The 26,722-nt window shown below is 44.1% G+C and overlaps 1 protein-coding gene across 5 annotated transcripts in view; it reads right to left on the bottom strand.

Moving 5' to 3' along the window:
- Positions 1–26,722, bottom strand: part of NHS (NHS actin remodeling regulator) — a 261,229-nt gene that overhangs the window by 39,113 nt on the left and 195,394 nt on the right. Inside the window, exon 1 of one of the 5 annotated variants that reach the window (XM_039378102.1) lies at positions 12,037–12,070. The exons of 2 other annotated variants lie outside the window; for them this stretch is intronic. In XM_039378102.1, coding sequence (XP_039234036.1) covers positions 12,037–12,055 — 19 coding nt within the window. In that variant the 5' untranslated portion in view covers positions 12,056–12,070. Of the gene's footprint in view, positions 1–11,665; positions 11,744–11,825; positions 11,945–12,036; positions 12,071–26,722 lie in introns of those variants that run through there. 2 more of the 5 variants (XM_039378093.1, XM_027738262.2) reach the window with 2 other exon arrangements.

Genomic DNA, 26,722 nt, shown 5'->3' on the forward strand with positions numbered 1-26,722 from the left:
ATTTTGTGGATATTGTTCATAAAGTCAGAGACATTTTATATAGAAATACAGATCAGTTCCCAGCCATCTGCTTATTTCTGTGTAGTGTCTGAAGTATCATAAGGGTGTTACAGAGAATATGCAAACAAGGTCTTACCTCTGCTGCTGAGATTAAGATATAACCAAAAAAAAAAAAAAAAAAAATACAGGAGTTTGTATACAGTGAAAAGCAAAGAACTGAGACAGTATTTTCAAATGGTGGTTTTCCTGGGCTGCTGTTGTTTGGAGATGGAGTTTGGCCTGGTAGATGGAGTTTGGCCAGGCTCTAGCCTGGGGAAAGTTACCTGCTGGCCTTCAGCAGCCATCTCTTGTCCTGCCAGGGACCTCCTCACCTTTTCTGTGTTCTTTCTACTTGTGTGTCTTAAGAGCAGAAATCACCCTTTTATGCTAAGCATTTGCATATACAATAATAGGCCGTGCATTTCATGTGCTACTCCAGTAATACCACATTGGTGAGTTTCTTTAGTGTTTTACAGATAAAAGTAGGCTTTCTTATTCCTGGTAGGGCATGCTCCGAATCTTTGCGGATGAGCTGTGGTTTGTATTCCCCAGGCTGCAGTTTTGGACCCACAGGCCCCTGCAGCACAACCAAGCTTTGCCATTTACAAGCAGCTCCAAAGCACTGCACTGGATAAATAATGGGTGGTTCATTACTCAGAATTAACCTGTCAGTATAGAAAAAAGAGCCAGCCTGGTGTCCTCGTTGATTCCCAGCAGAATCCAGACCCATGTGGCATGGAAAGACACATGAATTCACTGATCATCTGCCAGATTCATTATTGCTCAAAGTTTTTTAACTACTGCATTTAAATACAGCTAATTCTGATAAATTAAGATTGTTTCACTGACTTGCCAGTTCAATAATTTCATCTTTGTGTTTATTCACATTAGTAAGTATTGATTTCCTGTGGGATGCAGTACATTTTCTCTCAGTGAGTGAGGGTGGGGTCTGCTTGGCAAAGTTTTTGTTACACAGTTATTTCTGAAGTTTGGGTATTGGCCTGCTTAACATACTTTGATTGTAGCCAAAAACCTGGTTTCTGTGCAACAGAACAGAAGAAAAAAATATCTAAAAAGTGAAATCACCACTTAGCTAAGAAAATGGCATTAGGCAAAGATTCATTTGAATGTTTTTCATTTGGGTTATCCTTTTTTCCATCTATTAACACCCCAATTCCTTTTGTCTTTATAATATTTGCACAATAGCAATAGTTTACAAATACTGCAATGCTTCTCCACTCTACAAGGGCCAGAGCAGTCTCCGTACAGTTGGTACAACTTCTCCTATTTTCAGCAAACTGTTACATGTATTTCTAGGATGGAAAAGCTACAGCCAAAATTCAACCTATCAAAAGAAAATATCTAAACTTTGAAGATTCTCATTTAGATTCATAAAACAACTTGTTTTGCAGACACTTCTACGGGACAGTGCAATAATTTTCAAGGCTTTAAGAAATCCCAGTTCTATCACTACTTAAGTTACAGACACATCCATAATGAGTTATGACTAAGGGAAATATTTGCTAAAGGGATAGCTAGAAGATAATCATCTTCCTTCCCCTTTGATGCCCTTCTGTGGACACTCAGTGAGTGTAGGATTATGTTGCTCCAAATGTACTGCATCCAGAACAAATCAATGATAAACGAAGTGCCGCACATCACTCACAGAAATAAGTCTCGAAAGAGGATGGTGGGCAGAAAACCCTTTCTCACCCCATTCATGAACTACTGAGACAGATATGTGCCCAAAGCTGAGCTTATTCACATAATCCCCAAGGTAATTTTTGTATTCAGAAACTCTTTATTTTGATGGCAAATGAAATCAATTTGTTGCCTACCACAGAAAGCACAGTTTTACAACAGAACTATCACTGCCTAGCTAGTGATGATCCATCCCAGCAAGAGAAAAATGTCTCTTCCTCCAGTCAACTCCATGCTCAGCCCAGGCTCCCCATGAGGTGAAGCCCCATCAAACTACAGCTCTAAATTTTCCAGACCGGCTTTTCAGATGTTATCGTCCCCTATCATGTTGATGGGGGCACAGATTATCAGGTAATTAATTCTCTTTTAATATCATGAAACCAGGAAGACTTGGGTCTAGCTGTCCATCAGGTACATATCTCAGCAGTACCTGACATTTCTAGCCAGGTGCCTATGTAACATAACAATGGGTTTAAGATTACAGCTCATGATGACCAGAGTTCATAGAATCACAGAATCACAGAATATGCCAAGTTGCAAGGGACCCACAAGGATCATCGAGTCCAACTCCTGGCCCTGCATAGGATCCTCCCCAAGAGTCACACCACGTGCCTCAGAGTATTGTCCAAATGCTTCTTGAACTCTGTCAGGCTTGGTGCTGTGAACACTTCCCTGGGAAGCCTGTTCCAGTGCCCAGCCACCCTCTTGGGTGAAGAACATTTTTCTAATATCCAACATAAACCTCCCCTGACACAACTTCAGGCCATTCCCTTGGGTCCTGTCACTGGTCACCACAGAGAAGAAATCAGTGCCTGCCCCTCCTCTTCCCCTCACAAGGAAGTTGTAGAATGCAATGAGGTCTCTCCTCAGTCTCCTCCTCTCCAGGCAGAACAGACCAAGTGCCCTCAGCCGCTCCCCATGCAGCTTCCCCTCAAGGCCCTTCACTATCTTTGTTGCCCTCCTTTGGACGCCATCAGTTTAATATCTTTCTTATACTGTGGTGCCCAAACCTGCACACAATATTCAAGGTGAAGCCTCACCAGTGCAGAGCAGAGCAGGACAATCCCCTCCCTCGACTGGCTGGCGATGCTTTGCCTGATGCCCCCCAGGACACAGCTGGCCCTCCTGGCTGCCAGGGCACTGCTGACTCATATTCAACTTTTCATCAATCAGGACCCCCAGGTGCCTTTCCATGGCACTGTTTTCCAGCATCTCATTCCCCAGTCTGCACATCTGGGGTTGCCCCATCCCAGGTGCAAAATCCAGCACTTTCCCTTGTTGAACTTCCTATGGTTGGTGATTGCCCAGTTCCCTAATTTGCTGAGGTCTCTCTGCAGGGCCTCCCTGCTTTCAAGGGAGTCAACAGTTCCTCCCAGTTTTGTGTCATCTGCAAACTTGCTTAGTATCCCTTCCAGTCCTGTGTCCAAGTCATTTATGAAGATGTTGAAGAGCACAGGGCCCAAGATGGAGCCCTGTGGAACCCCAGTAGTGAGAGATTACCAGTCTGATGTTACCTCAGCCAGTATTACCCTCTGTGCTCAAGCCATGAGCCAATTGCTTACCCACCACATCATGTGTTTATCCAGCTGTGTGCTGGACATTTTGTCCAGAAGGATCCTCTGAGAGACAATATCGAAAGCTCTACTGAAATAAAAAAAAATTATATCAGCTGACTTCCCTTGGTCAACTAGGTGGGTTACCTTGTCATAAAAGGAAATCAGGTTTGATAGGCAGGACTTTCGTAAGAGTGGTTTAGGTGGGAAGAGACCTTAGAGATCATCTAGTTCCAAACCCCCTGCCATGGACAGGGACACCTTTCACTAGACCAAGTTGCTCAGAGCTCCATTCAGCCTGGCCTTGAACCAGGTTGGGGCATCCCCATTCCAGGGATGGGGCATCTCTGGGCAATCTGTTCCAGTGTCTCACCACCTCATAGTAAAGAATTTCTTCCTAATATCTAATCTAAACCTGTCCTCTTTCCACTTAAAACAGTTACCCCTTGTCCTGTCATGACAGACCTTGGTATTATAAGCCCCCCTTACATACTGAAAGGTCACTATGAGGGCTTCCTGGAGCCTTTTCTTATCTGGGCAGCACAACCCCAGCTCTCTCTGCCTGTCTTGTCACGGGAGCTGTCCCAGCCCTCCCAACAGCTCCGTGGCCTCCTCTGGACCCACTCCCACAGCTCCATGTCTGTTGTGCTGAGGCCCCCCAGGCTGGACTGCACTGCCACTGGGGTCTCACCAGTGCAGATGACAGGAGGAAGTGGCCTGTCCTCAAGATCCCATGAAATGTGGGCAGCACTGTTAAGTCCCACAGAGGCCTTCCTCTCATGAAGCTGTGCCGGCTGTGACCAATGACTAGCAATCTTCATACTAGCAATCTTCCACTTGGACTAGATGATCATGGTAGGTCCCTTCCAACTGAAAATATTCTATTCTATTCTATTCTATTCTATTCTATTCTATTCTATTCTATTCTATTCTATTCTATTCTATTCTATTCTATTCTATTCTATTCTATATGTCTAATTCTAACTCTAATTCTGTTCTGTTCTACCCTACCCTATTCTAAGCTATTCTTTCTACCAACGTGAGACAGAATGGCCGCATTTCATGCCTCTAATTTTATACCTAAGCTTCAAATTCATAATATCTCACAGTCTGACAACTCATTGCATGCAGGAACTCTTAGATAGTGTTGGGAGGTCATGAGCTGATACAAGGTAGTGCATTGTGCACATGAGGTAATGAACCTATGAAAATAATTCAGGGTCTAGCTAACTCTGGTTGTGTTATTTGGGGTCATTTCCTGCTCTCAAACTATGAAGCTTCTTCAGGTTTTAATGCAACAAAATGACCTCTGTCTTTCCACAATATGTTATACTGGCAAAGTGGTTGCAGCTATGCTGACAGAACTGCATTTTAGCAGTCAGTCTCCTCCTTGCACTCCCATATTCTTCAAAAAGATTATGCTGATAAATGCAGTAATGGCTTTGGCTGTACAGTTTTATGGGTCAAAGATAACACTCTTTTCAGATCTTTGTCCCATACCTTTGCACAAGCAGAAATGAGTAGTGAAGAAAATGAGCTTGTGTTCATTCAGACTTGTTATGGGGAACACAACCTTTTACATTCAGACTACATGAAAGAAGTGGGGCACTACAGTTTTTACTCTTAGCTTCATTGACTGCAATTTCCCCACCTTGAGCTCCCCCACTTGACCTACTGAGTAAATGCTTCTTCACAGGAAATAGGAGTTTTCACCCAGCAAAGCTGAAACCCTTTTCATGGGATCACAAGCTCTTCAGGGTTGCTTTGTTTGCCAAATCCTATTCTGATAGCCCACAGACTACAATTTATAATAGAAATAAAGTTTATTGCATCTCTTGGAGGTACCACCAACTGCACAGTGCCTCTGTTTAAACAGCTACCAGAATATGGAGGCAGGGCTCTGCCTGACTCCAAAGATGTTTCCAATAATACCATGGAGACTTCACCATGATGCTGGTATGGGAAACAACCTGGGACTCGCAGGCTGACTAGGTCATGGAATCACCTTCCTTCAGAGAGGATCAGAGACTGCAGTGAGGCCAACCCAGGGCAGGATGACTGGTTTGGAAAACAAGCAAGGCCAACTGAAAGGATCAGGGCAGAGAAGATGGATTCCTAAAAGTTACCAGTAGGTGTTATGAAGAGACACCATAGAAAATGCAGAAGAAAAACTGCATGAAATGTAAAAATCACACATGTAGTTCAGTAGAAACGCAGTGCAAACTCAGAATGGGACTGGAGTAAACCAGACTCATGCATCAGCCAGCCTTTGATTAGGCTTAACACTTTATGATACATTTTTGCAGTGATGTACAACTTACAGGCTTATTTATTTTTTAATTTTGCTTCATATGAATAGACACCTGGCACTGCCAAGGCAGAAAGGGACAGTCATATATTGAAATAGAACAACTCAAGATGTAAGATTTTATCAAACCTGGGAGAACCAGTTTCCCCTCAGGTATTTGCTGAACTCCTTCAACATCAAGAGTGATAAACTATGAAATGCAGGTTAGGATGTAAGATAGGATAGTCCTGGATTGCTCCAAAGAACCAGAATTGGGCCTTCAATAAGTGCCAGACCTGGGGATCTGAAGACACATTTCCAGGATGAAATGTGGACAGCATCCTTTTCCCAAGGCACTGCTAGACCCAGCCTGTAGACACTGATCCAGTGATTGAGCCTCTGCTCTGGCAAGTCTTGAAGCTTACAGCAAATCACAAGGTTTGGACTGGACTATAGCCTTGCAGTTGTGGAGTTGTCTGACACCAACATCACATGTCCATGCACATTACAGGAAGAGAAAGAAATCATATTACTGTTTGTGCAAGTTGAATTTGAGGAGTCTATCATTTAAGCACTGCACACCTTATGTTTAAAAGTCTATTCAAGGTATTACAGTAATTTTTCTCATATTACAGCTGCAGCATTTCCAATGTACTCTGCTTTCCCAAAATGCTCATTAACCTGGGCCTCCCAAATCACATCTGCTCTTCCTGCCATTCAAACTGTGCTAGTGCAAGTCAATTCCCTTTCTTACAGATCATGAAAGAATATCTTGAGAATAAAATTTAGTCACCAAAAACCTGGGAGGAATTCAGTTCAGCAGGGAAGTAAAACCATTTGTTTTGATGAAACTGACATATCACCAAATCTTTTTTTTTTTACGTTGTTATATGACACACTCACTGTTTCACAGTTAATTGAAAAAGCCATAAAGTCACAGATTTGTTCTGATCTGTAGTAAAAATACAACCATGTGCTACAATTAAGTTCCTAAACCACTGACGAACAGGCTATAATAATTATTGCAGGCTTGGCTCAGCATTTGGAGTTAGACATTGAAAATAAAAAGGCTTTGGTAGGGTGGTGCTGAGAAGGAGTCTGGGACAAATTAAGTGCAAGGGAAAATTGATTCTTCCCTTACCATCCTGCCTTACCATGCTCATATTTGAAGCAGGAAGTCTGGAGCAGAGCTATAGCAAGCTGACAGCACAAAGCACGCACTGGCCTTGCTGCTGGCCAGTGACACAGCAGAAAACCTAGGAGACAGGCATGGGATATCAACTGGGCCAGAGCACGGCTCAGGGCTGCAGGGTATCAGGAGCACAGTAGGTAAATCCCTTCAAGGTCTGCAAGTGCTACCACAGCACAGGCAGTGGATAATACCTTATCAGCAGGCCACATTATTGAATAGCAATAACTTTCCATAATAACTAATTAATGTTACATACAGACCAGACATTTAAAAGAGAGAAAGTGCTATAGCTTTTCCTTCATCAAACTGCAGCACTGAGGTTGAGTTTTACTCATCTGCTGGACTGGCACAAGAGCCAGGACCTTCCCTTTGGCAGCTACGGGTTGAATCAAGCTGTCACCTCCCCCAGCTCTATGGTGCCATTACTTTTGTGGCCATCCTGCCTGGACAGCAAGCTCTGGTGCATTTGGATATCCCACACTCAACCCTGAGATGTTATCCAGCTCTCTCTCCCCAGTGGGGACCCCCATCTCTGCAAAAGGAGGGTCCCAGCAGCACCCACCTTGGGCAGGGTTCACACCTCCCAGGAAAGCACTCACTCCTCCCACAAAGGCTCATCGGCATGCCCAAGACCCTGGGAGACCTCAGGAAAAGTTTATTTTGGAAGGTTCAATAACATGGCCATGGTCAGCTCTCTACCCTTCCCACTTTTCTTATGTACCAACAGGGGGACATATCTGTGTCACTCCATGTCGAGCATGTCGCCTTTTCATTCATAAAAGGCAGCCTGTATCTTTAATCACTTTGCCAGATAATAGGAAAGAAACAAGCACTTGATTGTCTGTGTTATCAGACACTATTGGAAAAGTCTAGATAAGGATGCTGAACAACCTTGGCTTATTAGTATTCCACATGCAAACGCTTCCCCATAATCCAGAGTCATCTGTATCCCGGCAACCCTTTAAATTTCATTCTCACTGAATTGCCAGATCTTTATCAAAATATAATTACAGTCTTAATTTGGATGATAAATTTTGATTGCTTATGCTGTGCCAAAAAAAATAAAAATCGTCAGGTACATGAGAAATGAGGTACAACTGTGAGACATGAATCTGCATATTCTGACATTGGTGCATCACCTTTTCTCTTATCAAAAATTTGCTAGCTAGCAGTGAGGTTAGATAGGGGTAAATAGGCAGGGACATGAAAAAAAGTCTTCTGATGCCATCAAATGAAATTTGCACTAAAAACAGGGAGGAATTTGAAATCTGCAGTTGCATACGAAGATTATCACTATTACGAAGATTATACACTATTATCATTATGAGGTGAATCATGTGCAGCACTGCTGTTCAAATCTGGAAGAAAACACTGGTTCTTCCTGAAACACGAAGAGATTGTGCAGAACTCACCTTTTCTCCCACTGCCTTCTCCTTGCTGCCTTCAGTCGCTGGCAGAAAACAGCACAGTGCTTTATAGTTATATCCAGATTATATAGATTTTTCCAAAACAAGTAGCCTAAAAAAAGTATCCCAGAGGACTATAACCACTGCCTGCTCTACCAAGTGAGCCCAAAGGAAAGGAGACAGCCCTGCAAACAAGCCATGGAGGTTACCTAGTTTCTGACTTAACAGACTACAGCAGTGCAAACCTACTTCAGTTTTACTCTGTTGAAATGCCAGGAGGGAAATATAATTACTCAGATGACAATGGCGTAAATGCAATTAGACATTTGACCTTAATGTTTCTTGGTCACATGCATAGAGTTGAACTCATTGCTAAATTTGGGAAGTTCTTCTTTTCCTCCTTTCCCACAACCACATTCACACTGAGCTATTCACGCTTTCTCTGCATCCCTGATAAGGATTCTTTCCTAGGACAGATGTGATCTCATCCCTTGAAAATTATTTCCTCGCCTCCTGTGGGGGCTTTTGGCACCTAGCCTCAGTCCTCTTTATCTACTTCTGTAACTTTGATTACGATTGCATGCACCATAAAACGCCTCTTTGACACACCTGTTAGCTTGAATTCACTCTCATGGAGTGTATGTTGTCCTCCCCTGAGAAGACCATGAAAGATGAGAACAGTGGAAACAGTAAGTAAATTCTACCATAAAAACATACAGAAGGATTACAATGTAGATTGAAAATCTTACTGTATCACAGTTATAGTATGAAAAATGTGCTTCCTCGTGAGCAGTGGTCAACTACATCACTCAAGTGAAGTCTGTTTCCCTGACGGTTCACTGCCCCAGCCCTCTCCAAGAGACCACTCCAAACCAAATGCAGTTTTGTTCAGAGCCTGGTGTAAGCAAACACAGTTACTAACTAATGGTAAGACACGAAGCTCACTGAAGTCCAGAAAGATGCCGCAACATCTGCAATCATGTCTGTGCACTGGTTCCCATTCCCTAACAATCGTGTCCATCCCTGACACATCAGTAGCACTTTTGGTGACAGTTAGCAGTACACGGTTTTACAGCTGAATGGGCTCAGGCACTGAACCGTTCTTGTCTCTTTGGTGGTAGGAGCTCAATGGGGCTAACTAATATTGCAGTAGAAATGGAGGGCAGGAAGGAACCATGAAAGAATTGTCTGGTCCGTGACTTTTCCAACTCTGAAACACAGCTAAAATTAATAGCAAATTGGGCAGCCATCCCTGACACAGAAGATGCTTCCTATAGTGTATTTTGACTGATATGTGACTGAACCTGTCCTAAAAATGCCAAAATGCAAAGCCAAGCATAATTCCACTGCTCTAAAGTGGACTAAGCATTTTTAGTTCACCCCAATTTTATTATTCTTATTAGGCTTTAAAAAACCTATAAGAAGGGCATCCTATAAGCTCCATAGGAGCCTGTCCCAGTGCTTTGTTCCTCTTTGCGCTTGGAGAGGTCTTCCTAACCTTCCCTGCTGCAAAGTCAGCTGGCTCCTAAGGGGGAAAGCTGCAGAAGTGGGCATGCTCTCTGCAGTCACATGCAGCTCCCCTCTTCTTTGGGTATCAGACTCAATCTCTAGTGCCATAAATTTGCAACTTCTCACCTCAGATGAACTGAGCTGAGACAAAAAAGCCTAGTGCCGTGGCCCAAAAGCCAGAACTAGTTTTCACTCCAGGTAGGGCAGTGGGAATATCTGGGCCCCTAAAAGAGGAGGATGAGTTGCTGCTTACTCCAGATGCACATTTCTTTGCCCTCCTAAAAATGCATTAATTTCCTGCTGGTGAAGGGTGCCATGCTAAAATCACAGGAAAACAGTTGCCTATCCACAGCAGCAGATTCAGCCTGGTACTAGAGAGATGGAAAGCTTCCATATGCCATGGTGACTAGTTCAGTACAGCCTGTTAACCATTCCCTCCACCTGCCAGGCACACTGCTCCCACATAAGCACTATCAGAGAAGGCAAGCATACATCTGGATGAAAACCACAGCGATAAGAACATACCATTTTTAAAGCCTGGCTTTTATCTCTGAGTTACATGTTCCAACACTAAGGCTAATGTTGAGAAGACTGGCAGAAGAGGTTGCCAGATTTACTCTTCCTCTGCACCATGGCATGTTGCAGGGGGAGGAGTTCAAAATGGCCCCTGTGATGGCTGCCAGCATCTTCACAATAGCTAGTAAAAGAGGGGCTTGTTCCTCCCAGCTATTCTTCAGTAAGAGCTTTCTCAAGGGGAGCAATGGATTCCTCAACCCTTCATCAACAGCAGGAACTTCCTGAAGGAACATTTCTTATTCAGAAGGCATCACAATGTTCCATTTTTATTCAGACTCTTTCATTCTTGAGCCCAGCTCCCCCATTTTTGAGCTCACAGTTGTCATGACAGACTACCAGAAGGTCTGTGGCTATCACATGCACATCCCGAGTTCCTAGTAAGCAAAATTGTGGTCTGGCTTCTTCAGCTATCTTGAGTGTTTTCCTGGGTGAAAATACAAGCCAGTCTCACCACTGAGAAATGGGAGCCCATACAGAAATGTTATGAGCCTTCCATAGCCAATTGGACTCTTGGCATTACACCCTCTGCCTTTGCACCAAGCAGCATCACAACAACCACAAACCCAAACTGTACCAGTGATACCAGTAGCTGAATACTTGAAACTATAAACTGGGAATGCTCTTCACTGACTGCCATTTTGGCTAAGACATTTTACCCCTGACAACCTTATTTATCTAAAAATGGCTTGACTACTTCTGCTGATTCCAGGAACCAGAGACAGAATAACCCTCTGTGGTGCTGACTGTCCACAGTGCAGTTTGGCAGCCCACTGATTTCTATGGAAGACAGCAACAGGGCAAGTGCAGGGGAGGGAGCAGCACGCAAGTGGTTAATGCATGCCATGAAGAACTATACATACATATACTGTCTCATATAGCCAGAATCTCTTATGTTGACATTTTCCATTCACTTCCACTGGAACTAAAATGCTCATAATAAAAATCTGGCAATCAAAAGCATAGAAATTGTCACCAAAGAAAAATAATTTCTAGCTATATAGTTGACCAGAAGTCTTTCTGCCTCTTACAAGCAACATTAATGCCATCCATTATAGCGACAAAAGCCAGTCAAGTCTCCTTCTTTCCACCTGTGATTTTAAAAGTACATTTCCCATGCAGAATGCTGTGTGCTTGGCAACCTCTGCATCTCCCCTCCCGATGAGTAGCAGAAATGCTACATGCTAAACTCTCTCATGGATTCCCACATTAGAGAAAAATTCTCAAACTACCCAGGAAAAACTTCAAAAAAGCTGCAAGGTATTTAACAAACCAGAGGCAATAGCAAAAGTCAAACCCTCAAAGCAGAGAGAAAGAGAGAGAGAAAGAAAGAGAAAGAAAAGAAATGCCCTCTGCTTGACCCAAAATAACAGAACAGTTCTGCATAGGAAAGAAAATGAATTACCATTGTGGGGACCCTCAGTCATTTAGAGTCTCCAGTCAAGGCTGAGAGCCATTCTGAGACTGCAGGTTTTCCTCTAACTTCACTCCCCAGCTCTGCGAGGAACCAGTTAAAAATGACATCACTGCTCATACTACCCTCCTCCCCCTCCCCATTCACTTACTAAAAAAGCTGAGGCTGCTCCTCTCCCCCTGCATTGGCTCCAGATTTGGTCCTCACTCCTCCTCGACAAGTTCTCTGTCTGCAGTTGACTGTGCAGATCAGTGTCAGTGCGGGACGGAGGATGAGTTTCTGTGCACTCTTAGAGCATCCCCACTGGCACCCACTTGAGAAATAAAATAGCCTTTCCATTAAGAAATCAAAAGAGGTCTAACCTCGCGATGTATTATGCATTACACAACCAGCTCTACAGAAGGCAGACAGTCTTCCTCTTTGAAGCAGGAGGGAGAGAGAGACCCCCCAAGGAGTTCTGCATTTTGTCTCATCTTCCTCAGAGGAGAAGACCCTCTCTGTGGTTTGCTGCTGCATCCTCCTTGCATTAGGACTGCAATCTATCTTTTTTTTTATTTCCCTCCCCCCAAGTGTGACATCATCAGACACCAACTCCACTTCTGTAATAAAAAAGGATCCCAAGCAGAACTACCTGGTACGAGGTCATCTGGAGGACCCAGGCGATGCTGTCTCCTGAACAACTGTCGCTTCTTACAAAATACTATGCTCTTACTCAGTGTCATCTGGATTTAATAACCCTGCGCTTGCTGCAGACCAGGAGACCCAGCTGCAGGGTGAGATTGGTCTCATTTCTATCCCCTCAGGCTCCACCGGCATCACCAGCAAGCAGGTCCCTCTGGAATGCTCCCCTGGTACACACTATTCACCTCTTAACTCCGTTTATTCCCCTCCTCTGACTGCTGGGAATGATGCTGCAGCAAAATTCCTCGGCCAGCACTCCCATCTGCTACAGAGCAACCAGGCTGAGAGCACCCAGCACACACGCTTCCCAACACTCCTCCACTCTCCTCAGCCTTATCAGCATCACTGAAGGGAGCCTTCTACAGACACCCCTGCCTGGTGGCTGCAGGAGCCAGCAGCTCATGGCCAGTCGCAGCGCAGGGCCTGTGCGTTGCCAAGGGCACCCGCCACCTTATTTTCCCTTACCTGCGTTTTCTCTCCTGGGATAGTGCGGGGGCTTGTGCTGTGCCTGACCATCCCCGGGGCAGCCAGTGGGTACCAGAGTGGCTGGGGTGAGCCCGACCGCGGCCGCCGGGGCGAGGGATGGACGGCACCTCTCGGGATCGGCAGCCTTCCCTGCGCGCTCCCATGCTTGCAGCGGCAGCCAGCAGCGGCGGCGGCAGCCACAGCACTGGCAGGAGAGAGGAGTCTGTGTGCACATGCATATGTATAACATATGCCTTCGTGTACCTGTTATGTAGACACAGAGCTACATGATGGTATAAACACAGACGTGCGTTTTGGATCTCTTGCTACCAGCAATGCCGCAGACATACAATATATTGAAAAAAGTGAAAGGACTGATGGGATATGCAATTTAAAAGACGTGTGGATGCGGCACCTAGGGACATAGTGTAGTGGTGGACCTGGCAATGGCAGGATTCAATGGTCAATGATTTGGATTCAATAATCTTAGAGGTCTTTTACAACTTAAAAGATTCCATGATCCTATGATACAACTGTATTAGCAAATGTGCTCAGAGTGGTTTGTCTACACAGTCTGCACACAAATATAACCCTTGCCGCAGTGTTGATTAGAGATGAGTATCTGACACAGGGCTGTAAAGGCTTCACAAAACTCATGGAAGCTCCTCTAAAAGGTGTAGTGGCATGTCACACACATCATGTAACGGTACTTCTTTGTAAGCTAGAAATGTCTTACATGGAGGGAGACTGGAAAAGTCAGCCATGAAACCCCCATCAGCCCTCTGAATTAGGAACATGCTGGTGCATCAGGTCCCAGAGAAAATCCGTGCTAGAGACAGGGAGTCAGTGGGAAGTCAAAAGAAGTCAGTAAAAATCCTGCCTCAGGGTTTATTCATAACTCCCTCCCCCTTATTTTTCAGAACTGTGTTTTGCACATGGGCTGGTAACATACCCTTATCAAACACCAGAGCTCTTCTGAATGAGCCAGGGTTAAAAGCCTGACATCTCCTGTCATCTGGGACAGAACAACTTTACACACTCATCAAAGACAAGATTTCTACTAGAGCCTCCATCTTTTAGCAAGTAGCCTTTCAGGTCTTCTTTTCCACAGCCCTGCCAGACTGCACTCATCCTCTCTGGGCATGCAGAAGGCGCAGGTCTCTGGCACAGGAAGGTGTGAGCCTAAGACTGAGTGGACACCTGACGACTGGTGGACAGAGGTGTGGGACCATCTTTGAAGCTCTACCAGTGTGAACCTTCAGATAAATATAGAAGAGCATGTCCTCTGCCATCACTCATTAATCAAACCTCAGTTTTCTAACTGCTGTGGTAGGGATATCATAGTTGTTAGCAAAGGGGGATCCTACATACACATAGCAGCATCAATAACATCTCTGCAGAAACATTGATTATACACCATATAGTAGATTAAAAGACAAAAAAGAAGTGTGCCAATTCACCAGATAAATCCCTGTATTTCACTTCCAAATGAAGTGTTTAACCCAGCTTCCTAAGGAAAAAAGGCAAACTTGCTGCCACCTGTCCCCTGCATCCAATTCCCATAATTTTTGAGTTCCCTGCCCAAATTTGCCAGAATAATTTGATTATGTTCTATTTAATTAAGTACCTACAAATTTAAGGTGAAAAAAAATAAAAAACTTAATCAGTGCCACTCTCATTTAGGACAACCAGGTAAAATTTCCACTGGGAACTTACTGGCTGACTGGCTCTGTGCTAGTGGTGGTCCCCTTGCCCTGAGAGAGGGGAAGAGTGTCCTCTGGCTTTTCTGAAAAGGTAGAAAGTGTTTCAGAGAGTAAAGAACAAGTCTACAAATCTGCAAGAAGTCCTTACTTTTTTGTTTTCTTTGGTTAATGTGACAATTTTTTTAGTGTTTCTGTTTTCCTAAATCTGCTTGTCATGGATCCACACTTTGAATCTCAAATGCCAGGGATTTTATCCCCTGAAGAAACCTTTTAACATGCCCTCCTCATTTTACTTTGGTTGTCCTAAGTAATGGCATTGTTTTAATCGGCCAGGAATGTTCATAGACTGCTGGCTGGTTATAACAGCTCCCAGACCTGACAAGTTCCATTCTCATTCCTGGTTGTGAGATGTTTTTTCAGGAAAGCAAACAAACTCATTCCCGTAAGAAAGAACAGGCAAGCAAAGCGTGGGACTGGGGGGTGGTGGAAAGAACCCAACAGAAATAAATTAGGGCTGAAACTACATCCAGAGCTCCAAAAACTCCCAAAGAGGCAGAAATTCTTCTAGTCAGAAGAGAGAGAAGCTTGCCCAGCTCTCCCATCATTTTCCCTCCTATTATACTGATATTATCTAACCATTCTACTTAGTGATTGCAGATTGTTTTGAGTATTTGGGTGACTGAGCTGAAGATCAGTGCTCAAATTAATGAGCACCAAGTAGCAGCATTGCCCTAATATATGCATATAGCTTGGGGTACCTCCAAAGCAAATGGGGCAGAATATGCTCCATATTATATGAATTGCCTTGGCAAATGCACCTTGTTCAGAATTTCCACTATCTTCTTTAATCTAGTACTATGCCTCCCACAAGCACAGTTCAACAAATGTCTTTTATCATATATATGGGTGTTTCCCATTTTGAGAATCCTTCAGAGATAAGATGAGAGTCTTGGACTACTGTCCTGCTCTGACCAGTCTTTAAATGCAATGAAGTCTGATAACAGACATGAAGAAGTCAGCAGATGAATGTCACACATCTATATCCTCTGCTATTTTTAACATTACAGAGTGTACTGAAAGGAAGAATGAAAAGTCCTCCTCTTTAATGATGTCCCTGAAATTTTTGAAAAAAATCTAAATTTCAATACTCTTCCATTGCAACCCAGACTATTACAAAGTAAATCAAGGTCATGGCTGTCTGTCACTTTCCCAAATTACTCTTGAGTAAAGACAGCCCTCAGCCAAATAATATCAGTCTAAACAGGAACTCAGCCTCTTCTGTTTCGTTATCCCAGAGAGGTTTCAATTTCAAAGCTGACTCGGACCACATAAAAGTTAGCTTTTAAGCAGGAGCAGTATGAATATTTCTCCCTCCCCTCTATTTTACCTTCTCAAGGAAAGAAAGAAGAAAATAAGACCCAGTGCTAGTTCTGCTGACCTGACACAAGAGGAGGAAGCAGAATACCATGGCATTCCTCTGAGAGAAAATCTCAGTGCCATTATTTCATCATCTATTTTCCTTCCTACTCCACTTGACTGCATGGTATCCTAAAAACAGGCTGCTCCAGCCTACTTCACCCATTTCAGAGGAGCTGGCTATCCTTGGCAGGGGCAGCTCCAAGCACCCCACCATTTGGCAACAAGAGGTGACAACTCAACTGACCCTGGAGATCCTTACTGGCATTACCTTTCTTATTCATAAGGTGCAGCTGGAGCAGGTCCAGAGGAGGGCCATGAAGATGATCAGGGGGCTGAAGCACCTCTCCTATGAGAACAGGCTTAGAGAGTTGGGGTTGTTCAGCCTGGAGAAGAAAGAAAAGACTCCGGGGAAACTTTCTAGCAGCCTTCCAGTACCTAAAGGGGGCGTACAAGAAAGCAGGAGAGGGACTTTTTCCAAGGGCATGTAGTGACAAGACAAGGGGGAATGGCTTTAAACTGAAAGAGGGCAGGTTCAGATTAGAAATTATTTTCTATGAGGGTGATGAGGTACTGGAACAGGTTGCCCAGAGAGGCTGTGGATGTGCCATCTCTGGAAGCGTTCAAGGCCAGATTGGATGGGGCTTTGAGCAATGTGGTGTAGTGGAAGGTGTCCCTGCCCATGGTAGGGGAGTTGGAACTAGATGACCTTTAAGATCCCTTCCAGCCCAGGTCATTTTTTGGTTCTACGATGATTCTACGAAATGTGAGAAATGGAGAAAAAAAGGAGGAAGGAAAGAGAAATTTGGAAGGGAAAGACAAGAAAGGTACATTGCTTCCCATGTACCTGCCATACATTTGTCATAGTTTGAAACTGGCAGGCATACACTGGGCACATGATACAGCTCGCGTGTTTATCATGTCACTTTTGCTGCACTTAATTCACCACAGCTGGGTTTCATGTCCTCAGCAGGCAGTGACCTCAATGACAGTCATACGCCAAATTCCAGCCTCGAAGTCTTCATGCCAGGCTCCTTGTAATGGCTGGTTTTGACTTTAACGTTCACCTTTTATGCTTTAAAACTCTTAAGGGAATAGCCCTAGCATGGGTATTCCCTTTTTCTTTTACTTGCCTGCCTGAAAGGCTGGGTTGCATTGCTGGTCTGTCCCTGTTTTGGCCTTGACAGACAGACCAAGGGCACTGCAGACCTTTGACAAAATCTGGAAACAGAAGCAGGACAAAAAAGGGCCTCTCTTGCACTTCCCAGTTCCTCTTAATCCCAGCTTTTCCTGCCTGTTACTGCACATCCCGGTCTATGCTGTGCTGCACACTCTGGGGCTATGAAGTCAGTGTTGTAAATTTAAGTAGCTCTTGGCACCAGGAAAGGAGATGCAAACTGGGGAGAAAGAGCACTAAAAAATTATTATACAATAAAAAATAATTATACTCTGATACAAAAAATTGAGTATATTTTGGATGTGCAGGGCTGAACATTTTGGAGGAGGCAGAAGGGGAAGCATCAGAGTTGGAACAGTGGGGAGGGACAATGAAAGGCAGCAAACACACTTCAAGGTAATAATATCATCCCGAAAGCCTTTCACTTGCAGTAACTGTACTCTGGGCTGGTTTTCTAGCTGCCACCCACGTGCAATGTGCATTGCTTTATCACAAGCAACGTAGAACATATTGCAGATGCTCGTAGCAATGGAAAATACAAAGAGTAAAGTTAAAAAAAATACCAATGGGAGTAACTAATAGCACACTCATGCCTAGAAGTGAGATTGTCAAAGCCATTCTGAAGGCTTCAGATATGCCCTGCCCATCAAGAAAACCACTTGGCTTTGTGAATCACAACTCCCTTCTTACTACACTAGGGTAGAGGAAGGCCTCTTGGCATTTGGGAGGTAAGTAAATTGTATTTCTAAGAGACAAAGCAGGTCATGTATTATTAAAATAATTAATAACTAGAAAGCAATGCAATACAACAAAAAAAAAAAAATCTTGAGGTTTTTGGGGATAGCACTCAGCGGATGTCTCCACACAATGGAATTGGATTCTGCTATCAGGTCTCAGACCATTTCCCACACCCAACCTCATACATAGGTGCCTTCATATGGCCAAGGACCCACATTCTCAGTGGGTCCTCACTGAATGTGATATTTAAGCCAGAAAGCATCAGATTGATTGTCTTCTCATTGCGATTCTGTTTCTTATAGGGCTGCATCAAATAGCAGGTATCTTTCTCACACATCATAAAAAATATTTTTTCAAGGCTAAAATATCATTGACTCAGGGCCCTTTCATAACATCAGCTCATGAAGCACAATAATTCTGCTTGCTACAAGCCAGGTCTTTCTTCTTCAATTATATGCCCCATATTCTTTCTTCAATTATATGCCCCATATACTCTCATTTCTTAAACCAGAATTAATGAGTGTCTGCTAAAAGACAAGTGCTGTTCTTCCACCAGTTTTGAAGTGTGCCTGTCATCATGGTTGAGCTCTGCCACTGGGAGGTAACTTTTGGCTGAAGCAGCTGCGAGGTGTGCTGCAAGCCTTGAGGACAACGTCACAGCTGTTCTGTCCTTGGTGTCTGCTCCTTTTCTCCCCCAACATCCTCCTTTCCAGAAACAGGGCCCTAGCACACAAACCGGACAACAAGGCTGGTTTGGGCGACCATTCTCATTTTCCCATACTTTTAGTATTTGTTTCAGAGAATCATGGAATGGTTAGGGTTGGAAGGGACATTAAATATCATCTAGTTCCAAACCCGTGCTGCGGACAGGGACACCTTCCACTACACCAGGTTGCTCAAAGCCCCATCCAGTCTGGCCTTGAATGCTTCCAGGGATGTGGAGTCCACAGTTTCACTGCAGCTGTAGCAACGAAGAATTTTGGAACTAACATTGGAAAAGCTTCCACAGCTGTGTCAGAAGATTTAAAAAAATTCCCTGGTGCTCCTTAGGCCAGTTTGGCTGCTCCAGCCTGTTATGACATGCTCACCTGAGGGAGAAAGTGGACCCTTCCACTATACACTGCCATCCAAGCATGGGGGAATTCCATGGCAGCAGCACCATGACAGCCAGTGTCTTTTTCTCACTGCAGAGAGAAGTCTTCCTGGCCCCATTCCTCTGTACCTGCAGGCTACCTGGATGCACAGCCCCTGGGTGGCTGATGAGAAATGACTCTCCACTCTGCCCCAGGCTGCCTAGCCACACTGGAACCAGGGGACAGGTCCCAAGTAAAGGCCACCAGAGCTACATCTGCTTGCAACTTGTTTATAATAGAGCAGGTCCTAAATATGCAGTATGTAGCTACCAATTATCAAAGTACTTGCTGGTAAAGATTATTACAGGTTTCTGCTCTTCCTATTGTGATTACAGGGTGCTGCTCAGCCACATACATACCCCATACAAGCACGTTTTAGCCTCATTTCCTACAGAAACAAGTGGGATGGAGTTACACCACCTGCTGAGTGCATGTCTGCACCTTCCTCTACCGCCAGCCACCACAGCCCCCCTGGTCAACCTGGGCCAGATCCACACAGTGTAGGTGACACCAGGGTGCAAAATAACAATTCAGAACATTTATTTTTCTCACAACTTGAAGAAAGGATGGGATTTTCCACGTCACCCTTACCTGGGAAAAACTATTCCCCCACATCTGCAGCAGTGCAGTGACTGTAACGCTTAACCAGGAGGACAGGAGACATAGATGCAACTTTCCTCTCCTCAGAGGGATATGAAGCTGTATTTTCTACCAGTGAGAACAGTGTCACCCACTGTGCAATACAGTACTGTGGCACTGGTCTTCAGTACTAATCCTGGTTTGGTTTGGAGTTTCATAAACAAAGAAGAGGAAGCAAAACTTTCTACTCATCAGGACATAAAGATTCTTCCTTCTAGATTAACTAATGCAGCAAGCTGCGAAATAGACCTTGGATTGCCATGGAACCAAAAAATAAAATCTTGAACTGAATTTTGGGTCCTGCCCTGGGTGACACAGAAACTTCTTAACTGTTTACTATTCCCACTATCCCCCATGCTGCCCTGGAGTGACAGGGTGTGCAACCCATGCTTTGGGAGAATTAGGATGTGGTTTACAAGTCTTATAATGATAAAATATGTTGGACAAGTATCAATATATTTGTCTGGTCTTTTGTCTCCAAAAGCAGAATGAAAATGTTTTTAAATAGGAATAGGAATTGTACTAGTATAAATATTTTGGATTCATAATGTAACTTTCACTCTCAACTCAATAATTAAGAGATTTGTATATGTGGCTCCATCCATTTCTACGTAATCCAATAGTGCCTCAGCAGCTATGCTATTTGGGTGCCAGCTGTAAAATAAGAATTGCAGAAAAGGATCCTCTCACTGACACTTCTTTTGCCCAACAGTGCACCACTCCCTTCATTTGTCTGAAGCCTTTGCTTAGCCACAGGTGACAGTTCCGGGGCTCTTAGAAGAACTGAGCCCTGAGTTACACGAGCTTTATATTGTAACTATATTATGTTTATTGTCTCTCATTAGTGTTTCCATCCTTCCTGATCCTTTTTCACAAGATTTTCTTCTTGTTTATTTCAGAAGAACTACTGGCTGTGTCATAAATATTGATGTTTGATTTAATGTATTTTGCTTTTAGCCTGGCAACTCTATATTTCTGCTTGCCAGGACTTTGCTTTTCAGACAGCTAGACACAGTTGTTATAATACAGACTAATAACTGCTGGAAAAGGCTGCAAGGTTTTGTAATGCAAATAGAAATATAAGTCACATTCAAGTAACCCAGTGCCTAAAATAGCAACCATGTCATTGTCCTAGCACAACTGGTATCTGAAAAGCCCGCAAACCATCCAGCAAGAACTGCCTTATTCTGACCTATTAAAACAGGGCAGAACTGCAATAATCTCATAGTATTCATTGTGCACTTTACAACAAGTTCTACCCATAAACCCAAATAACAACCTAGGGAACTATCACTCTGTACTGACTGCATTGGTACAAATCATTATTACTTACCTAATAATTATCACTTGATGGAAAAGAGTTGAGGAATGTAATTTTCAGTGCTTTACTTTCAGCGCTGCCTTCTTGCTTTGATATTGAGTTAAACCCTGAAGATATATCTGCTGAATTTTACTGACAAATTACATTCATCATCTATTTGCCTGTCTTGTCAAGAATCTGAGATGTAATACATATTAAAATACTACACATGAATTTCCTGTTAGAGCACTTAGCACATACTGTGCTTGATTTCCAAAATCCAAAACAACGCATTTAGTGACCCCCAGGGAGCAGCCAAGCTACAGGATTAGTGACCTCTATAAGCAGTGGCCACAAAACCAAGAATCCAATGGGTATTATCCCCAAGTGGGCTTGCCATCTGCTGCTCCAGGAGAACCACCCCAATTCCTTTCCACGCACACGCAATTTAAGACAATCATGAGAATTCTATACTTATTCCTCCATATCCATGTGCTTCATCCATCAGCTATGAAGGAATAGACCATCATTTGCTCTCTGACCAGAAAAAACACCAGCACATGGTGGCAGGGCTGAGCCATCCATCTGGAGCTTATGGCTCTGCTGCAGAGGGTGGCCAAGGAGGTGGCAGGTGGAGCAAGGATGGACGTGGTCATGGCAAAGGTAGGGAGAAATGAGCCTGGAAAGGATACGTGTGACCCTGTGTTTCTCAGTCTTATTGCAGTTGGCTACATGTCTCTAAAAGTTGTGGCTGCTACTGAAATTTTCCCTCAAGACTGAAAATGGGAAAGCACCTGAGCATGTGCCTTTGATCGAGGGACATCTCTTCTTAAAAGCTTTGACTATCCACTGCTTTTAGCTAAAAAATAGCTAAAAAACTCAGTGTCTGTTCTTGCCTTGGTGACAGTGTGACAGGAGAACAGTTGTATTTTATCCCTGTCTTCATTGCTGCAGTGGGAAAATGAAGAGAAGGGTATGCATAATCAAATGGGAGAGAGAAATGGGTTGAACTGATTCCATGTGCTGCCTGTGTTGGCCACAAAGAGCTCAGAGAAGGGAGGAAAAGCAGAAAACCTTGAGCCTTCATGTCCTGGAAAAAAATGACCATTTATTTTAGAGATAAGCAGCCTTCATAGGAAAGGGAGGCCACAGTGATTACCTCTAGCTGGAAAGAGTGAAGTGGTGAAATCCTGTCCCAGACAGAGCCAATAGCAAGATGCCCAGCAAGGCCAAGGCTGTGGACACCCCAAATGCCTTCTATATGTCAAACATTTAAATTGATGCTAAAAATGCTTAGTCTGAATGACAGGAACCTATTTGGGCAGGCTGGTGACTGAAGTAGATGTGTGCAGCAGCAGTGACAGGGCTGCAGTGAGCAGCAATGATAATCCTCTTTGTGGATCAATCTTCAAAAAGCCCAAAAAAATATGTTTTCACAGAGCTATGTGACACCATGACAACATGGAAGGGAATGTCATTGTGCAACTATTTTCCCTGAGTTTCATTAGATAGCCTTGAATTTTGTGGAAATATTGACAGGCCAAGGGAAAATCCCAAGTGCCATTTAATTTTGACAGATGGAAAAAATAATGTCTTGTACGAAGCATGATAGCTTGATGGTCTGCTTTGTCCCTTTTCATCAAGGACCAGCTCCCAGGGGCAGAAGCCTGGATAAAGCACATGTCAAATACAAGGAACCAGAATGGCAGAGAGATTTTATGATTAAATATGCACAAGGGAGAGTGGAAGTGGGGGGAGGGAAGGATGCACATACAGTATATGAAGTAAATGGTGCAGAAGAGACGGATACGGCAATATAGAACTGCCTGATGTGAAACTGAAACCCAGGCTGTCGGGGAGGCATGACCTACCTCATTTACTCACCACAGTCTACAACTGGAAGTCATCCCAACAATTTATCTCAACTCATTATTCAACCACTTTGTTATTTGATAGGAAAATAGCTTTTCCCTGCTAGCATGTGTGAGACCTGGCTAAGCTATTCATAGTAAATCTGGGACTAATTTTATTAGAGCCCTTTCTTGGTTGTTGCACTCTTTTTGAAAAAATATTGTGCCAACAGCTACACAGACAGTATTATTTCATAGAGACCTAGTGCCTTTTTCATTTGATATTGACAACAGTGACTGAAGTTGGTTAGACAAATGTGGTTAGGCTTTGCTGTTTGTAAATGAGAAGTGCTGCTAACTGCCTATTTGCTTGCCTGTTTCTACACTTCCTCCATTTGCAAACAGCCCTGTGTGCAGCCACTCTGGCTGACTTAACATGGGCTAATACAGGCCCTGGGCCAGAGCCCCGCCAAGCCAAGCCAGTCTTTGGCAATGCTGCTCCAGCTGCCTTATTCTATCTACTGTGCAAGGTTATTGCACAGCACTCACGAGGTAGGAACACAAGGTACCATGAATGGGAATTAGAAAAGGTAAAATCATTTCTCTTTGACAGCATTTAAAATCTGCTTCCCCAGCCCTTTGAAATATGCTTCTCACCAGAGCTCCCTGTTCAAACAAAACTAGTGCACTGTACAGTGGATTGGTCACAGGCATCTTTGTTCTGCACCCACACAAAATTAGAAGTGACACTTTACTTCCATTGCAGGCCAGACATCAAGCAGAGTCGTGTCCCCAGTTACAGTTTATTTAAAGCCATAGATGGCTTTTTAGGCATCAAAGAGAAAAGGGTCTAGGAGGGGGATGCTGCTCAGGGGAAGACTGGGAGCAAAACAGTACAGTTTAGTCATACGTGTCTTTGACTGCTCCATGTTTGCTTTTTAAATTGCTGAAATGTAATGTGGCAATGAAGTTACATGAAGCACAAGACACTGAGTAGTGGGCTATGAAGCTTTTTCAGTTTGTTAGTATTTTAGCTCTGCCATACCTGTTGCAAAGGTAAGGGATTAGACCAGTTTAAATCAGTGCTGTTCCATGAAGGACAGCCACAGCAGGAAGCCAGGCTAAAGGCTCAGAAGGCTTCACAAGCTGAGAGTACAAAGCACCACTGGGATACGAAGCACGCTGTCAGCATCCAAACCATGGGACAGGATGTTTGGAAAGGGCACGTAGTTTTTTTTATCATAACTTGGACTCTCTTTCAAAGGAATCCCATTTAAACCAGAAACAGGGCTTTGCGCACAGTCAGGCTCTCCAGAGTCAGCAACTCACCTCTTCCTAGATCAGTACATCTGTGTTACAAACAGCTGGATGCCCCAGCCCTCTGGGGTAGCTGGGTTTCAAGTTTACAAGTATCACAAATGAGTTCATTTCCCCTCATTAACTTTCACAAGTAGTTGCTGCTCCTCTGAACTTTGCATTTCTCTGCCCCTAGGTCCCTCAGGAATCTGGGGCTGAAAAAGTCCTTCTTGACAGGAGAGGTTTCAGACAGCTGCCCAAATGAGGAGAATGAAGGGGGCCTCATTAGCCCAGACACAGCACTCACAGAACGGATGGGGAGCGGGATTAAATCAAAGGAGAAATTTATAAAGCAGAAATCTGAGCAGCTTCACTTTTTTTCAGATAGTTGTTTTCACCAGGTTTCTTATTCAATACAAGCCTCATCCAAAGTAGTATGACAAACTGTTGAGCTCATGCTTCCAAATTCAGTTTATTCCTCTCTCTCCATCCCAGACTTCTAATTTTCTTACTTCTCTCAGTGGCCCACTAATTTTTCAAACCAACAGGTGAGATCCCAGACTCTCCTCACTGTCAGCTATTTCTCTAAATATGCAGTATGGCAATCTTTGAGACCCCAGAAAGCCCTGCACTAAACGGTTGGTTTGAAAACCTTACTGCACCCACTGCATGCCAGAGGAACTTATGGACTGTCTTACTGGCACTTCCATCAGGTCTTCTGTCACACATGAGGCTGCTTTCCTAAACCCCACCTCCCCATGTATTTTATTTCGATCAGGGATTTCTCTTCCTCCTTTTCTGTCTCATATGATTTTCATACTGAAGGCTCACATGAATGTTTTCTTGAATAGCAGAACAAACAACCCAAAGCAGCCCACACAGTTAGGGTGAGACTCGGCACACGGATATTAAAACAGTATGTGCATTTTCCTCCAAAACCCAGCACTGAAGACATAATAGCATTGAGGGCTGAAACAATACAGAAAGCATAATAAGGTTAGGTGAAAAGACTTTCACTCCTTCCCTGTACACGACACACACTGTGGAGAAGTGTTTGTTATCCACTGCAAAACTTTAATGACCCTTGGCTAGTTAAATTATTAAAAAATGAGGAAAAGAAAAAAGAAATAAATCCAACCAAACCCACTATTCATTCATTCTTGAGAGAGGGTAAATTCCAGTGATGAAAATGGTGGATAGCCCATGAAGAGGTCTGGGCTTGGGTCCTAGTTATCACAGAGGCTTTATATATGATCTTGAGCAAACCACTTAGGGTGGGATTCAGTTGCTTCAACAAAGGTATCTGGTACCATTTGAGATGCCCTAGGTTATCCAACACATCTTTACAGGGCTGGCTGGTTGACACAAAATAGGACCCCGGGGTAGCAGCCAGAGGTCAGGAAGGATTTAGACACCTGTACCTTACCCTGTGCTGTGTTTTTAGTGTCTGTTATAGATACCTCATGCAGCCTTCAAAGCCTAGCAGCTTCTAAGCTAAAGTGCCCATTACCCGCCTCTCCTGAACCCTCCAGCCAGGCTTTGCACTCCCAGACCCAGGGTATTGCTCCCAACAGGCTGTGCTTTCACCGGAGGGCAGCTGGTAGGAAACACCCTACACACCGCAGCCCAAAGCCAGGGACTGCAAGCAGCAGGATTCCCTCTCCCCCAAGGGCAGTGCTGCCCACAGGGTTTGCCCAGGGATCGCACTAGCACTGGAATCACTGTACTGCCAGATTCACGTTGGTCTTCTAGTCTGTCCTGTACAATACCCCTGGAGAGGTCCATGGACCACTATATTTCATCCAGTGCATTAATCCCTCATGACAGAGAGAGCCTCCAGACTGCCCAACACACTCAGCAAAGTTGGCATGTCTGTTCCTGGGTATCTTTACAATGTTGGGCATATCTCCTCCCAAAATATCAAGCCCTCATTCCTTTAGCACTTTTCCAAACTCAGCAAGGCACACATGCATGGGTGCCACCAGCCCACTAGACATCACATCTTGAGCATCAGTACATTTGCTTCTCTATGTGGCCAGGACCTGCTATCATCTCCAGCCACGGGCTGGCTAACTTTGTATTCTCTGAGCCAGCTTTACAGCACAATCACATATCAAAAATTTATCACCCAAGCCCAAACTGCCAGTGAGTCTGTCAGAGACAGAAAACTTTGGCAGCTGGGTTGTTGGTGGCCAGAGGCCATTCCCAGTGAGTATAACATAGACAGGGCATGGGCTCTCACAGTGATTTACTGTGCACTCAAGACATAAATCACCATTGCTTCCTGACTACTTGTGGATGTAATCATGTAAGAAGGGGAATGAAGCATTTCCTTTGAGTCTTCTTTTCTCCCAGTTTGCAAAAACATTTGTTTTCCTCCATCTTATCGATGTCTGACATCTGCACTTGTGCTGTTGAGAAATTGCAGCTGGGTTTCAGAGTCCAGCTCAAGCCAGGGTGATTCCTGCACATCCCTCCACTTTTGTGCTTCTGCCTTACCATGAGATGCACATGGATACCATGTCCCTTTCTGAAAGCTTTGCAGGGGTGAAGAACATAGGCACAAGCACTTGGGACATCTGTCCACAGCTACCTCTTCCCAGGTCTGATGCCACTACTGCCCACACTTCAGCCTCAGGTTTGTGCCAAT

The sequence above is a fragment of the Pipra filicauda genome, unplaced genomic scaffold (assembly GCF_003945595.2).
Source record: "Pipra filicauda isolate LSUMZ 115617 unplaced genomic scaffold, ASM394559v2 scaffold12_size5214236_pilon, whole genome shotgun sequence".
Classification (NCBI taxonomy): Eukaryota; Metazoa; Chordata; class Aves; order Passeriformes; family Pipridae; genus Pipra; species Pipra filicauda.